This window comes from Bombus fervidus, chromosome 4 (genome assembly GCF_041682495.2).
Source record: "Bombus fervidus isolate BK054 chromosome 4, iyBomFerv1, whole genome shotgun sequence".
Taxonomy (NCBI): Eukaryota; Metazoa; Arthropoda; class Insecta; order Hymenoptera; family Apidae; genus Bombus; species Bombus fervidus.
This window is the reverse complement of record NC_091520.1, coordinates 13,233,357-13,247,682: the sequence shown is the minus strand read 5'-3', so window position 1 is coordinate 13,247,682 and position 14,326 is coordinate 13,233,357. Positions and strand designations below refer to the sequence as shown.

The window sequence follows — 14,326 nt, the reverse complement described above, 5'->3', positions numbered from 1 at the left end:
TTCAATCGTTGAAATCGTCGGAGTGTAGATGACAGGAAGATCAGGCGACACGCATGGTCGCTATCCAGTTGGCTGGCTATGGTCCACCGAATGTCCTCGCAGTCGTTATAGTTTAATGCGCCGGGCAGCCTCGTAATGCGGATTCATTGCCGGGCAAGAGCATCGAGGTGGCTGTTCGCTCGTGTAAACATTGCGTATGCTCAACGACGGTGAACGAGAAATCGTGCGACCGCGTCTATGAACCTCTGTGCGCCACAGCTACAGCCTCCTTATAACCGTGCGCCATTCCCCCGGGGACATATGTCCTTATACCGGCTCCGTGAGCTTTAATGAAAGTCATAAAGCGTTCTCTGGATCGTGCTTGCGGCGCTATAGCTGGCTATACTGGTTACGGGATGGAATGCGGTTCGTAGCTACGAACATGAAGTTCGAAGCACGCCCTCGCGAGTAGCCGATTAACAATTGAAGCGACGATCCGGATAACGAAGGTGACGCCGAGAACGTACAGCTACCTGCGACCGTGAATCTTCCTCTCATCTTCCCTCGGCTTTCAACTACGTGTCGCTTAGTCGTGGTTTAAGGTTCGTTCTATCGATAACGGAAATGGTATCGTTGTCGATGTATTCACCGGTTCTCGGTTAACCTAACAGGCTACACGAAGGCGAGGATCGACTCGGTCGGTTCTCGTTCGTCAGAAACGCGCGTCGATGGAACGCGTTGTGGATGACAGTTTTTTTAAATTTAAAAAACCGCTGTCACCAGCGAATCCGGGAAACGAAAAAACGTCGCGTTTAAATCTTTCGATTTCTACGTGTTCGTTGACCGTTTTTTTTCGAGTCGGCGAATATTGCTCTCCGTATTCGGTGGAGGATGAATTTTCGTAATGAATTTTCGGGCGGATCGATCGAGGAGGAAAGGGAACGTAGTAGAATCGGCGAAGAATTCTCGGCGTGTTTCGCGAAGAAGGCGAATTCGGGAGAATGAAATTTTGTCGTCGCAAAAATACCTTCACGTGAAATCGAATTCGGCCCTCGAACGTATTAATTTCGATTTAATCGTTACGTTCGATCACGGCTCAGTAATACACGGTACGTCCTGTTCACCACAATCATCGAGTTATCGTTGTTTCATCGTCGTTCACGCTGTCGATACGTTCTCTCTTCATACATTTTAATTTACTGACCTTTCATCGTGCGCGCACTTTAATTCGTTCCTTTTGTTTCGCGACCGGATCCATCATCGTTCCCCGTTTTATATCTGCACCGACGTGCATTGTTGTAACCACCCCTTTGACGGTTTTGCTAAGTGAAGTGCACCGGCAACAATTTGTTCGAATTCCCGCTACCACAATGGATACATTTCTGACCGAATACCTGTATTTACGTTCGCTATTACGACATTGGTCGTTAGATTTTTCACACTGTGCATTAATGTTCGACTCATTAAGAGCGTGCGAATCGTTTAACGCTTAATCTGTAGCTGTGTTTAGCATTATGAGAGTCGCTCGAGTTCGAGTCAACGAATCGCCGCTTTCTCCTCGTTCCGACCTCTTTCATTACAATTCCAATTTCATTTCTGCCAGTGAAGCTTGAACGTTCGAACCGCCTAATGCGATCTTTCGGGAAATCAAGATCGCGTTTCTCACTCGCGGTGCGAAGCTGTAAATACGAAAATCGATCGCATTCTTCAGCAACGGTCCCATGCATGCATAAAACGTTACTGCTCGACGATAAATATAAAATATCTTTTTTAGCGATCCTCTGCAACTTAAAGTCGTCGTTAGATATCGTCGAGAGGCACGCGGGAAAATTTATCGAAACAATTGGGTGCAGAGCATTCTAGTCGCGTTTCTTGTGACTGGAAAGTGCTTATCGACCGAGCGAACGTTTGGAAAATTAGATTGTCGAGGCCATGACGTTTTCACCTTATCGGGACCGGGATACAGATGGAAGGAACCGCTACCATTTCAGCGGCGTATTTGTATTTCGACGCGAACGACACGGCGTAAAACGCGGATCGATGGTCTCGCGGTAAATGTAAATCCTGCGTCGATCTTACGTATTCGAAAGAATTATAGCCGTTAAACCGGTGCGAGCGGAACGAACGTAGAGCGAGGAAAATCTCTACTGGGCTGGATTTCATAATTTTGGATTACGATCGTATAATCCTTTTAGCCATTTAGCAGTCTCCGCTGTACGAGTGGAATAGATGGACGGACGATACATGCGATATTTATCAGCGACGAGGGTAATGGGAGATGGCGGATGGCAGAGGAGCAGTGTCCCGGAAGGACGCGAGGCAGTTAGAAATCGGTTGTTTGTTCGCGGGATGGTGTCGCGTCGTCGACGTCGTACTCGTATCATGATAGCTGAGCGAACGATCCGGTCTCGTAACGCTTCGATTCGTCGTCGAATGCTCGCATAACCGGCTAGTCTGAAGCCGGATTTTCACGCGAGGACGTCGCTCGTAAAAGCCGGCGCCGTTCTCTCGCATAATCCTGCGGCTACGCTGCTCCCGCCCACGCTTTACGACCGTTTCACCTCTGTACCGGAATGACATAATGCAAAGCGAACCAAGATTTACATCCCATTTGCCTTGCTTTCCGCGATTGTCCGGGGTTAACGGTACTTCCTACTCGTATTTCGGATTTTCTGTCGGCCACCCAGGCTACCCCTTTGTTTTCCGTCCGAGAATTATTTCGTTTCGGGGCTGGTTGCCTCCCCTCCCGGTCACGCTCGCAATTACTGCCGTCCCTCTGGCGGCCTCGCGTTTTTCACAACTGCACGTTGCGCGGCGATATTTTTTTCCGCTACTTGTTGCTCCTTTTTTCGCCGTTCTGCCCGCGTAATTGCGCTTTAACAGTCTCTTGTCGGTATTCCTTCCTTTTTTTTTTTTTTTTTTTTCGTCGCCTACTCGCTCGTCCCGTTGTTTCGCGCGCGCTTGCCTCACGCGTTCGGTTTCGGACTCCGAGCTCCGGGCTCTCTTATCGATGCCACCAGGGACAAAAGGGTGTCGGTGCCCTTGGCGGTCCCTCGTCGGCGAACGATCGCGATGTAACGCTCTCTTGCACCGGAGCCGATTCTCTGTCGAGCGGACGACGACATGCAAAACGAACCAAGATTTGCATCCGAACTGGCTGGTCGCTTTACGCCGCGCCGGCCACCTCTACACGACCGAACGAGTTCTCCCGTTCGATTATGCGAACGTTCGTGTCGTTACGGACGACGTGCATTGCGCGGCATAATTTCACGGATCGCACGTGATGCCTGCAGCCGCGCGAAAATATAACCTGTCATTCCGCTCTTCTTCGTAGCAAACATCACTTTGCGCATCTTCTGTTTCTTTCTTCTCTTCTTTTTTTTTCAGCGAACGTCGAGGCATCGAAGAGTGGATTTCGCTGCGATATCGATTAGTCAGTCGCTCGGCGACATCGAGGAAATAACGTTTCGATGAACAAGGTTTTTTGAAATCCAGTTAGAACGCGAGCACTTTGCCAATTCGTAAATTTAATCTCTCTGACTTGTATTTCTATGCGTTAATAAACGCAGAACAGCGTAACAAGCGGGCCAGCACGTTGCATCCTTTCAATCACGGCTTTAAAACCACTCGAGTTCCAAAATTTTCATTCCATATTTCGTACGACCTCGTTGTTTACCGTTGTATCCTATCGATTCTCTGATACTATACGCGTTATTTTCCTGTCGTCCTTTCGTTTGTTCGTTGCACCTATTCCAACGATTCGGTGTAATCGTTTAGCGTGAACTGTAGCCGTCGAAAAGCTTTTTCTACCTTTTCGGAACTCGTTTCCGAATTATCGCGTGGATGGTTTTCTGCGTCGCACCAAAGTCATCGAACCGTTCTCCTTCGGTTGGACAACCTTCCCGCTATTAATAGGTTCCTCCCAATAACACGCGCGACAGATTAGAATTAAGAATCGTTCACGGTCTCTTCAAGGTTCTTCTATCTTTAAAAGAATCGTTTTCTTCACCGTTCGTCCTCCCCCGTCTTCTTTTCTACCGCGATCGTTTTTTCACCAACATGCACCTGTTTCTCGCTCGAAGGCAACAGCGGAAACGTATCGTTGAATTTCAAACTGCAATTCGAGAACAGAATCCGGACGATTCCGTTACCCGATTATTTTCCTTGGAAAATCGGGGTTTCGATTGAAAATAGCGAAATCGATGTGTCAACGATTGCCTCGCGTTCCTCGATAATCGGGAGTTTTCGTTCGCGGTCGAGAATCGTCGGGAAAACAGTTGCTGATATTTTTCACCGGTCAACGAGAATATGGAACAAAAAGATCGCTGTTTCGATTACGTTGAAAAAATGAGGCGCGCTGTTTTCAATTATAAAAACATCGTTCCGGGAGCAGTTGTTTGTTCAGTCGCAAAAAAGGAAAATATTTAATCGACCCTCGAGCGAATTTTCGAAATTCGTATTAAAATCAACGTATTTCTTGTTTCGCTGTTTTCTCTCTGTCTTTCTGCCTGCCTCTTCCGAATAATCGCGTTACTGGTGTTTCACGAACGGGCATCCCCGGTTCCAAAGTATCGATCGGTCCGTCGATGAATTATTAACAACGCAGCAGGTTGCGTCAACTCCATTCGTAATAAATCGCGAGCATGCAAGAAGATCAGGTGAGATTCGTCTGGCGCGAAATTTCTATCGGTCGGCAAATTTTTCAAATCCTGGATCATTCCGCGCAGTCTCCGTACAAACAAATAACCCGCTATCTAGTCTTGGTTTTTTCAAAGGTTTATCGCGACCACGGAGAATTTTTATAACAGCGTGGCTCGTTCTAAAAAAGATACGCCACGATAATTCCGATTCGGTGAAAAACCTGATACCGTTTCCAACATCTTTTTGAAGCGCCGCTTTTAACGACTTTCACTTTCCTTTTTTTTTTTTTTTTTCCTATCCGTACGTCGATGACAACGTGAACGGTTCTTGTTCGATTGTCCGGCAGATTTTTTTCCAACACGTTACTTTATAGGATTACCTGTGTGTCGCACGATACGTTTCCGATAAACGAATTAGAGATCTTGAACAAGGGATCGTTTCCTTTTTTTTTCTTTCTCATTTTTGCTTCAACTCTCGGATAAAATACTGCGATATTTTTCGGCGGTGTTCTCCTCGAACGTTTACTATCAAAGCATCGTTAGCTAGCGGTCTCTTAGCAAGCTCGAGGTATGCTGTTGGTTCTCACGCGCTCCATACGTCAACCGTGTTAATGCAAATACAGCCCAGCACTACGAATAACAAGGTGCAATGTTACAGTTCGCGAACAAACTTCACTTGAGTTTTGAAACGGTGCAAAGTTCACCTCTGATGCGGAATTAACCCTTAGTAATCGTCGTTACGGGTAATAGCGGTACGTGTAATCCAATTGCGCCGAGTTGTTGCAGCTTAGATCGTGCAAGTCGTCCAGGTTGTTTTTTTTTCCTATGGCAAAAACGATCCCGCAAGCCACTGCGTGGCTCGTTAGCCAACGTTCAGCGTCGAATTTTGAATCGTCGCACCGACGAAATCACGCTCGGACCTAATTTGACAGGGAACACGAGGGATAGTAGATAGAGGGAAGGGCGTGGAATGGAAAGCGGCGCGGTGTGACAGGCTATAGGAGTGTCGCATCGGTTAATACAACGGGACTAATGAGTCGGACGCATCGAGTCTCGGAATTCGTACACTCGGCTTTCGTTTCGGATACGGCCGCTCGAATTCACCTCTAATTAAGGCGTTAATGAAGAGCCTCGGGGAGAGTCCGATGATCACTTTCCTCTTTTAGTTGAACCCTTCGTGACTTTCCTGCTCGGCGACCACCCTCGGCAACGGGCATTCGAGGAAGGGTGGTCGATTGTCGAGCGGGAATTAATCCTACGCGCGATGAGCGATGCCTGGAAAGCACGGCTATGCACACGCATCCGCTATTGTGCACCGACGGCTTGCCCGTTAATTAAATCATACCTAAATAGGGAGCTTTGTTTTCCCTCTACGAAATTTCCAGAGATAAACTAACCGCGACACAGTTTGATGCTCTGATCTTGGTGGTTTGGGCGTTTTCACGGACCCTTCTCTCGTGCTAATGCCAGCAGGAGAACGATGGATCAAAAAGTGGCAAATTTTTACCTCCTCAGGCACTTAAAATTTTAACGAGGCATCGTTCTAAGATATCGTGAAAGTATAATCATTTGTGACAAATTTGTCGAGAATGTTATAAAATATGTGGATGAATTTAACGGTGCACCGAAAAACAAATCGGAACTCTCTCGCTTCAACGATTGTAACTTGGAAATTAAAAATCCAACACTGTTTTGCAAAGGAAAGTCAATATAGTTTATATTGCATGTAAAATCATATTATTCAAACTGGTAATTTATAACGATAAAATGCGAGAAATTGAGGTAAAGTATCACGATGCAAATATGTTTTCAACTATAAAAGTAACTTCTAGAATAAGATATAATCTATCGAATACGAAATATTCCTGTAATACTTAATTCTCCTTTTCTTCCGAGACCGCCTCTTTCCTCCGGAAAAATATCGATTGTACTTTTAATTAATTTAACCTGAACACTTATAGAACGATACTTTATTAGAACTTCAAGCGCCTGACAGATTATTTAACAGCTTTCAATTTCCTCTTTTTGGATGAAGACTCAAAAATAGCTACGTCTCTTTTCATTTATATTTTAACGTACGCTTTCGTCGACGGATAAGGACACTTTTCAACGGCCCCTTTTTCACACGTATCGATATAGTAACAGTCGTCTCGTGTAGTTTTTCGAAGGTCCTTAGTCGTAAACTCGTCGAGCTATGAACATTTGGACACCGTTAAATTTCGATTATCGACGAAGGCCTCGGGGGAAGGCGAACGAGGACGGCAATCGATTCTCTTTTACCGATTTACCACGAGAATGCAACCACCCCTTTGCAGTCCAGCCAGCCTACCGCTCGCAAGCCCTTTTCTGTGTTTGTTTGTGGAATATATGAACGCGGGAAGGAGGACAGAACGAACGTCCTCGCGTATTGAAAATTCTCTGTGATTCGGCGCAATTGATCAGACTACGGTATTGTGGACTACCTAGTCGCTACCGTTCGTGATTTCAGTTCGTATTACCGGCAGGTTAATGTACGCGCAAACGCAACGCGAATCTGTCGGATTAGTCGCTCGTGACTATCGATAATACTAATTTTCGATTCTCGTTCCTCGGACCATTCGGTCCGTCTGTTTCTGATTATGTCCCTGAGGATTATCTAGGATTACTTCTAGTTCCCCGAAGCCGCATCTTCGTTTAAATTATGGAATTTTGACGCGTTACGCGCAGTCTTACTATCCTTTAACCTTTCAATATTTTTTCCATTTTCATTTTCGCTTTCCATTTGTTGCATTCTGTTACTCTCGACGTCGAGAAAGAAGGGCAAGGTATCATTGCTGAAGTTCATTTAGACGATTGAAAACAATGAAGTTATTTCAGGTAGGCTGCGTATTGTATCGTATAAGAGAAAAATATCTGGAGAATATTTAAAATCCAATTTAAAGAGAAACTGCCGGTTCGCCGTATTGTGAAAGAAATCCGCAGCTGTTTTTCCAATAAGGCCGAACTTCGTTTCTCCGAGTTCGAGCAGCTTCTCGCAATCTTTCCACCGGTATTGTGCCATCCTCGGTTCTATCGCGAACCAGTTTCTCCTTCTTCGTGTCGCACAATGCCTGACCGTTGTCTCCGGGCTAGAGGTCGATTTAAAACCGTGATTTCTGCACGGCAAATCGATACCGTTTATCTCGACAATTCCCAACCGGAAAATACAATCGAAACAATTTTTACTCGGCTCTCGTACCGCTGTATTCCACCGAGTTTCCACAAATTGTTTAAGAAATCTCTTATCGGAGGATTAGTGCACTTTCCCAAGACCGAGGGGAAACGAATTTCTTTTATTTGTCTATCGCGATATCTCGTTCTTTCTCGATGTGCTTACGTCTATAGTTTCCACGATCCCGTGCATTACGATGATCGTCACGTTTACACACTTCGAAAGATCCCAATTAAACGCATACGTAGATCAACAGCGTGTTCGTGCCTGGATGCGCGATCGCGTTCTCTGGACAGTCCGTTTGGAAATCACGTACTCAGCTCCCGATGGCAGGAGAACGTCAACGCGCGATATCCCTTGGGAAGGACAGGACGTTGACGTATGAATTTTCGCTTGATCACGACGTTTTGCAAATAAAGTTAGACCGGTTCGGTGCGGTTTGGTTTTTAACGTATAATAATAGCGGTTCTGCTTCACTATTGGGAATCGTAACATCGCGTACGACGAAGTAGTCACCGGGGAAAGAGTGATCTCCGGGCGGTAATTAACGAGCGGTCTTCGCAGTCTTCTATTTCCCGGGAATGCGCGTTGTTTTGTTTTCTCTCGAGTTTACCGATTCATTATTTTCCCACCGCACCGCGTGATGGATCCCTTCTCGATAATTAGCATCGCGATTAATCACCGCGTTGTCCGGCACGACAGCGTTTGTTAAAGTTCATCCTTGAACCGTGCTTGAATTTTTCCGGACCGATCGTGAACTACAAGCAGCGGCTGGTTCTTTGGCGGCGAAACACTTGTCGCGTTTCGTGACCTTTGTTCCTGACGAAAAAGCAGCGAGGAAACGTCAGCGTGCGGCAATCATGAAAATCGAATGAATTTCCAGGCAGGGGCTGGCGGTCGCGCAAGAAGCAATTTCTCTTTCGGTACATGCACAAGACAGGTTTAATACATCTCGGGCGGTAGATATTCATACGTTTTACTTCACTCGGCGAGCGTTGGTCTCTTTTTTCGCGAAAATCGGCACCGTCAACAGCAGAGCGGCGAGCCTCATCGTCGTCGAAGAAACGCGAGAAAAATAAGTTTCGCCAGAAATAAAGCAGACGATAAAAATCGCTTGGGAAAATAAAAGCTAACCACGGCCGATTTAGTTTGGGGGCTGATTTTCGCGTGGAAAGTTCTCCGTGCAGCGAAGAAAAAACAGATTCTCTGGCCATGTTTTTTTCTTTCCACGTCTTGAACCGGGACGACGCGAATCGCGGTTAGCAAATATCCCAGAACCAACCGCGGTTCGATTCGTATTTCTATTTCGGTAATCGCATCCGAGGCGCGGCGCGAACTTAAGCTCGTCCCGAGCTGCATTCTCTTCCAACGAATGAATTAAATTTATCGCCCATTAAAATAATCCGAATCGGTTAAATGCGATTATTTCCTTTAAGCAGGAAGCTTCCTTTAACCGAGATTCATATTAAATTTAAAGCGATCCCTATTGCGGCGAGTGCTTGATTATATTTCACAAGGGGTAATCCAGTAAATCATTTCTATTTTCGAGCGTCTGCCAGAGCTACGTTGTACATTAATTTATAGTCCGTCGGCTTGGCCAACTTATTCATGAATTATCACACTTTTAAACGAATTTTCCCGAAGTAACAGGTTGGCTCGGTTCGCCTCAGCTCGATTCGACTAGGCGTTGATCACGCGGAAACTTTTCGTTGTTCGATCCATACAGCGCGAAATGCAATATCACGCGGTATCATCGTATTCCGATACCGAGCGTAACGCCGTTTTCAATCTTCTATGGTGTAGCCAGTGATCTTCCAATCTTTCCGTAGGAAAGTTACGTTCAAAGCAGCAAGTTCGATTAAGTGAAGCGGTTACGAGAATCGACGTGGTTGCGTAGTTCGTGTTTTATGGACGTTGCTTCTTTTACGACGGATCTTTTCGCGCAATCGCGTTAACACGCACGCGAAACGACGCTTTCCAGCGAATTGTTTCGTTTTTCTCTGTTTTTCGTACCTTTCTGTTTTTCACCGCGCGTTGTCCTCGCGCATCGGATCGGTCCTTCTGATTGTAGCACGGTTCTTTGACGATTTCTAAATGAAAACGCAACGTCGCGTTTCAGCTCGGACGTTGTTTATCGTTTCTCGTCCTTGGTCGGAAACAAGCGGAAAGCTATTTTCACGAGGGAAGAAAAGTGACTCGTCTCGAAACGACTCGCTGGAATGCAATAAGAGACTAAAGGCGGCAGACGAGAAACTGTTTGCTAGCTATGAAAATTTTCTATTGGCTTTCTTCGAGGGTTCTTTCGTCGCATCGCGACTCCCTCTCGTGCCACGGCCTGACTTCGTCTATCAACTTTCTACGGGAAGAATCTTTTGTTTCGAATCAGTCGTTCCGCGTGCCGGTGCATTTACCTTCCTTTTGTCTCGCAACGAGATTCAACGCCATTGTCGAAAACTTGGAGATCTTGGGACTTAATCGGTGCGATCGTCGTCCATTTAGCTTGTTGCGAGTTCGCTGCGCAAACGAGGCGAAATCGATGGTAACAAAAGAAAATACGTACACCTACCTGCTGGCGTTTAACGGAAAAATCAAGGAAACGCAACGTTTTAATCCGTGAGAAACTCTGAATAAAAGAAAGAAAGAAAAGTAACGAAAAGGTCAACGTAAGATTAAAAACAAAGGCGGTTACCGAGATGGAGATGACGTTTAATCGTAAATCAATAAAATTAATGAATTAAATAAATAAATTAAAAATGTTTATACACATATTTATATATATAATATATATATATATAATATAATATAAAACATAAATAGGGTCCCGAGACTGCTGGGGAGCACAGCGCATATTCTAAACGCCCCCTCCCTTTCATTTTTCTTTACGATCTCGCGAAGCCGTAACGTCGAGAATTCCGGAAGAGATCGATTCGCCATCGTGTCCGCCCAAAATATCATCGTTCCACTTTCTTTCTGGTAGCTGTCGGAAAAGACGCGTGTTTTAAGAGGGAGAAAAAAAAGTACCACACCGTGTAGCAAAGAAAGTCTAGTTCCGATGCGAAAACTAAAAACCGTCAAAGACGTGTCGAACGATCTTTCGAAAAATCGACAAATTTCGAAACTTTGAGTTTGCCTTGAATTACTCGACCCAATACAATCGTCTCGTTCGGAAAGTTCTCGACCAACGCACCCATTCTCTCACCATTTCTCTACTATCATTTTTCTCTCGCTCTCTATTTTCATTAACTACCTTAAGTCTCTGCTTTAACTAGCCTAGCGCGTATTACATTATCATATATTACATAAAATCGTTTTTGCCTAGTGGTCTCTCTCTTTTTCTCCCTTGGTTTCTCTACCGATTGGCTCTAGTGGCTAATATTCTCGTTTCTCTCGGTGATATTTTTACATACGTAAAGAAGTTACGGCCCTTATCAATCGTTGTTGGAAAATTCTGGGGAAAAACGCGACCACGTCGCGAAGAAAGGAACAGAGTCGAAAGCGAAAAAGCGAGACGACGACCACCACGCGTCGATGATAATTTCGCCGGCGACCAATGAATTACGATATTTATTCCGGTCGTGCGAACACAATCGATCTACGCGTAGCGTTCTCGAATTGTCCCGATGGTCGCGTAAAAATACGAAGAAATTTTCGGCCAGACGTCCAACTATATATCGCCTGCCCGAGGTTCTCGTTTCTGGTGTTGCGTCGTTAGGCCAGTTTTCGCGACCAACCTCTTTGCTTCCTCACTCGCAACTTTACGCTTCACCGGTGTGGCCTACATTTTCCAACAACGACAACAACGACGACGACGACGACGAAGACGACGACGACGACGACGACGACGACGACGACGACGACGACTACGACGATGACGAATACGACGATGCTCCCTTCCATCGTCGCGAAAGAGAAGTCACCGAGGACGAGTAGCAACGGACGTTAAGCGTGCGGTACTTGGTTCACGAAATTTCTCAACGAACCGATCGTCGCGAAATCTCGAATCGCGTCTACCGTCTTTGATCTGGAACAATTCGAGACGGCAAGACTCGAGGCTGTCAAATATTTAGACGCGTTTCGAGATTGCGTTAATCCCGTCGCTGAAGATGGATACCTGCACGAGAGGTACCCTTTCGTAACCTTTAACCTCCTTTCTCTACGCGTGTTGCACACTCGTTTTTTTTTCTTTTTCGTATACTTTTACGTAGACGTATCGACCAAGACGATCTCCGAGCGTTTCAACCGTTCTCACGACGTCCTTCATCGAGACCCTGGGCTCTTTGGTATTGTTCTCCCGTAGAGACTCCGAAAAGTGCGACCTTCGAATGCTCTTCTGACTGCATCCCTTCCTTTTTACGTTCTCCATCGGTGGTTCGCGATCTTTCGAGGTCAAGCACCACTTCTGAATCACGAGCGTCACTCGAACGCTCTCTTCTGCCTTCCCGATATGAAACTGAAGGGGTTCGGGACAGGCGAGAATCCGCCATAACTCTTTCCCTCGCACACCCTCTGGTACGTTCACCTCTGTCTCTCCGTTTTCCTTTCACACGCGCGCGTACACACGGACACACAGACACACGCACACTCAAACGTACGAGAACGTACATGCTCTGCCGTTCGTTTCTTTTCTTCTCGCGAATAGAATTTCGATAGAGACGCGAGGCACGTCTCGTAACGCGACATTTTCTAATAGAGAAGTAACAATAGTAACGTCGGTAGAAGTAGAAGAGGAAGAATCGAGGGAGGAAATAGTGCAAAATAGAAGAAACTCGTCGAGGTGATGTAGAAACAGAAGAAGAGAAAGAAGAAGGTACGAATGCCCGGTGCCAAAAATTGATTTTGGAACCCGTTCCTACAATACAGAGGACTCGTTCTAATGCCCGACAACAACGGTTCCCGAAAAATCCGCACGTAGATTCGCTCCCGTGTTTGATTTTCTTTTTCTTTTTTTTTTTCCTATTCCCCTGCTCAATGTTCTCGTCGTGTATTTCGCTGCGTTTCCGTTCGCAGATATATTTCGCTCGATCTCGAGATCGATCGCGTTATTACAATCGCCTCCACGTTTGTTATTTTGGTCGCGCGTTGGCCCTCTCACGACATTCTTCTCGTGGGCTCGAAAGGCTGTTTCGACCGACTATACCGAGTACACCGAGTTCAACGTTAGAAAAGGGTCTACTCGGAATGGAAGGGCCCCGCGCGATTATCGCTAGCAGTAGTACGAGGTCGATAGTCCCAGCTTGCAGGAAAACGGCGCCCTACGCCGGTTGTACACACTTCCGGTGCTGATGACGTCCTTCGTCTCGCACCGCAGACCCGTGAAGCCTTCCGCGCATCTGCAATCAACGAAAGAAAAACATAATTAACAACGTGTCTCGTACGACTTTATTAGCAGCTGGTTATCGTTCGAACGAGAATACGAACGAGACGTAGACGCGTAAAAATTTCTCCGATTCCTGGGTAATTTTTGGTGTCGTGTGACAAGACGGGAGGGTGTAGGGAGGGGAGAGATCCCGTGCAGAGACAGCTCGATGTGTCCAAGACGTTTCTTTGGAAAAATAATGTTATGCCGACGTCGAGGTATTTATAGCACGGTTAACTAACCGCGACGAGACGTACGTTTGCTGGTAGACGTGTCGTTTGCGGCATTCGCGTGTTCGCAAGCCACAAGCAGAGGGTCATCAGCGTAGAATCAGAAATGTCCGCCCGGCTGCTAAACGATTTTACGCGTGTTTCTTCGTAATTACGTTTCTTTCTTCGAATATAGAATTCAATTGGAGCAAAACAGCAGATTTTCGTTCGAGTGGAATGTTTTCCGATTACCGACGAGTTCCCAGCAACACTTCTATCCTCGAGAAATTTTATTTGCGAAGGAATTTCAAGACGATACGGCACACGCGAGAGAAAAGAGGATCCAAGGAACGTGGATTGTCCCATTGATACGATCCTAGGGGAAATCAAGGGGAACGCTTTTGTCGTGGTTTCGCGGTCCGCGCCACCGATAAAACATATTTTCGTCAGCGTCGAATTTGTAGAGTCCGAACCGCGTGTCTTTTCTACTTCGTGAAATCGCATAGGTAAAATTACCGATAGAGCTTTTTGGTATTGCTTGACTGTGACTGGTCGGAAGATATAAAGAAAAGAAGATATAAATAAAAAATTGCAGCAATGTCCCTCCAAAGGGACTGTCTGCCGTCGAATATCGGTTCCTGTGTAAAGCGTATTAAAAAACTGACAAGGAACACACGGTTAGAGCCGTTAACACGGTAAATACCTGCGAAAGTGCGCGACTCGTTCGCGCTATTTATTCCCCGCAGAACGTTCGTGCAATAAGATTTTATAATAAACTTTGCCTGGCGATTTTTAGGACGACCGTCCGCGACGATCCTCTACCATCGCATTTCTTTCCGTCTCTCTTTCTTTTCTCTCTCGTTTTCCCTTTTCTGACGCCTCCTTTTTTTTCTTCTCTCTTCGTTCGAGCAGCACCCTCGCGAATTTACGAGGACCACGTACTAAATATACT

The 14,326-nt window shown here is 46.0% G+C and overlaps 1 protein-coding gene across 4 annotated transcripts in view; it reads right to left on the bottom strand.

The window, feature by feature from the left end:
• Vn (membrane-bound neuregulin protein vein) overlaps positions 1–14,326 on the bottom strand; it is a 199,964-nt gene that overhangs the window by 10,133 nt on the left and 175,505 nt on the right. For 2 of the 4 annotated variants that reach the window (XR_011799770.1, XR_011799771.1), the window contains exon 5: positions 13,081–13,139. Coding sequence is in view for 2 of the 4 variants with exons in the window: in XM_072002845.1 (XP_071858946.1) it covers positions 13,013–13,139 (127 nt within the window). In the remaining 2 variants the exon portion in view is untranslated. Of the gene's footprint in view, positions 1–6,740; positions 13,140–14,326 lie in introns of those variants that run through there. The other 2 variants (XM_072002845.1, XM_072002846.1) reach the window with 1 other exon arrangement.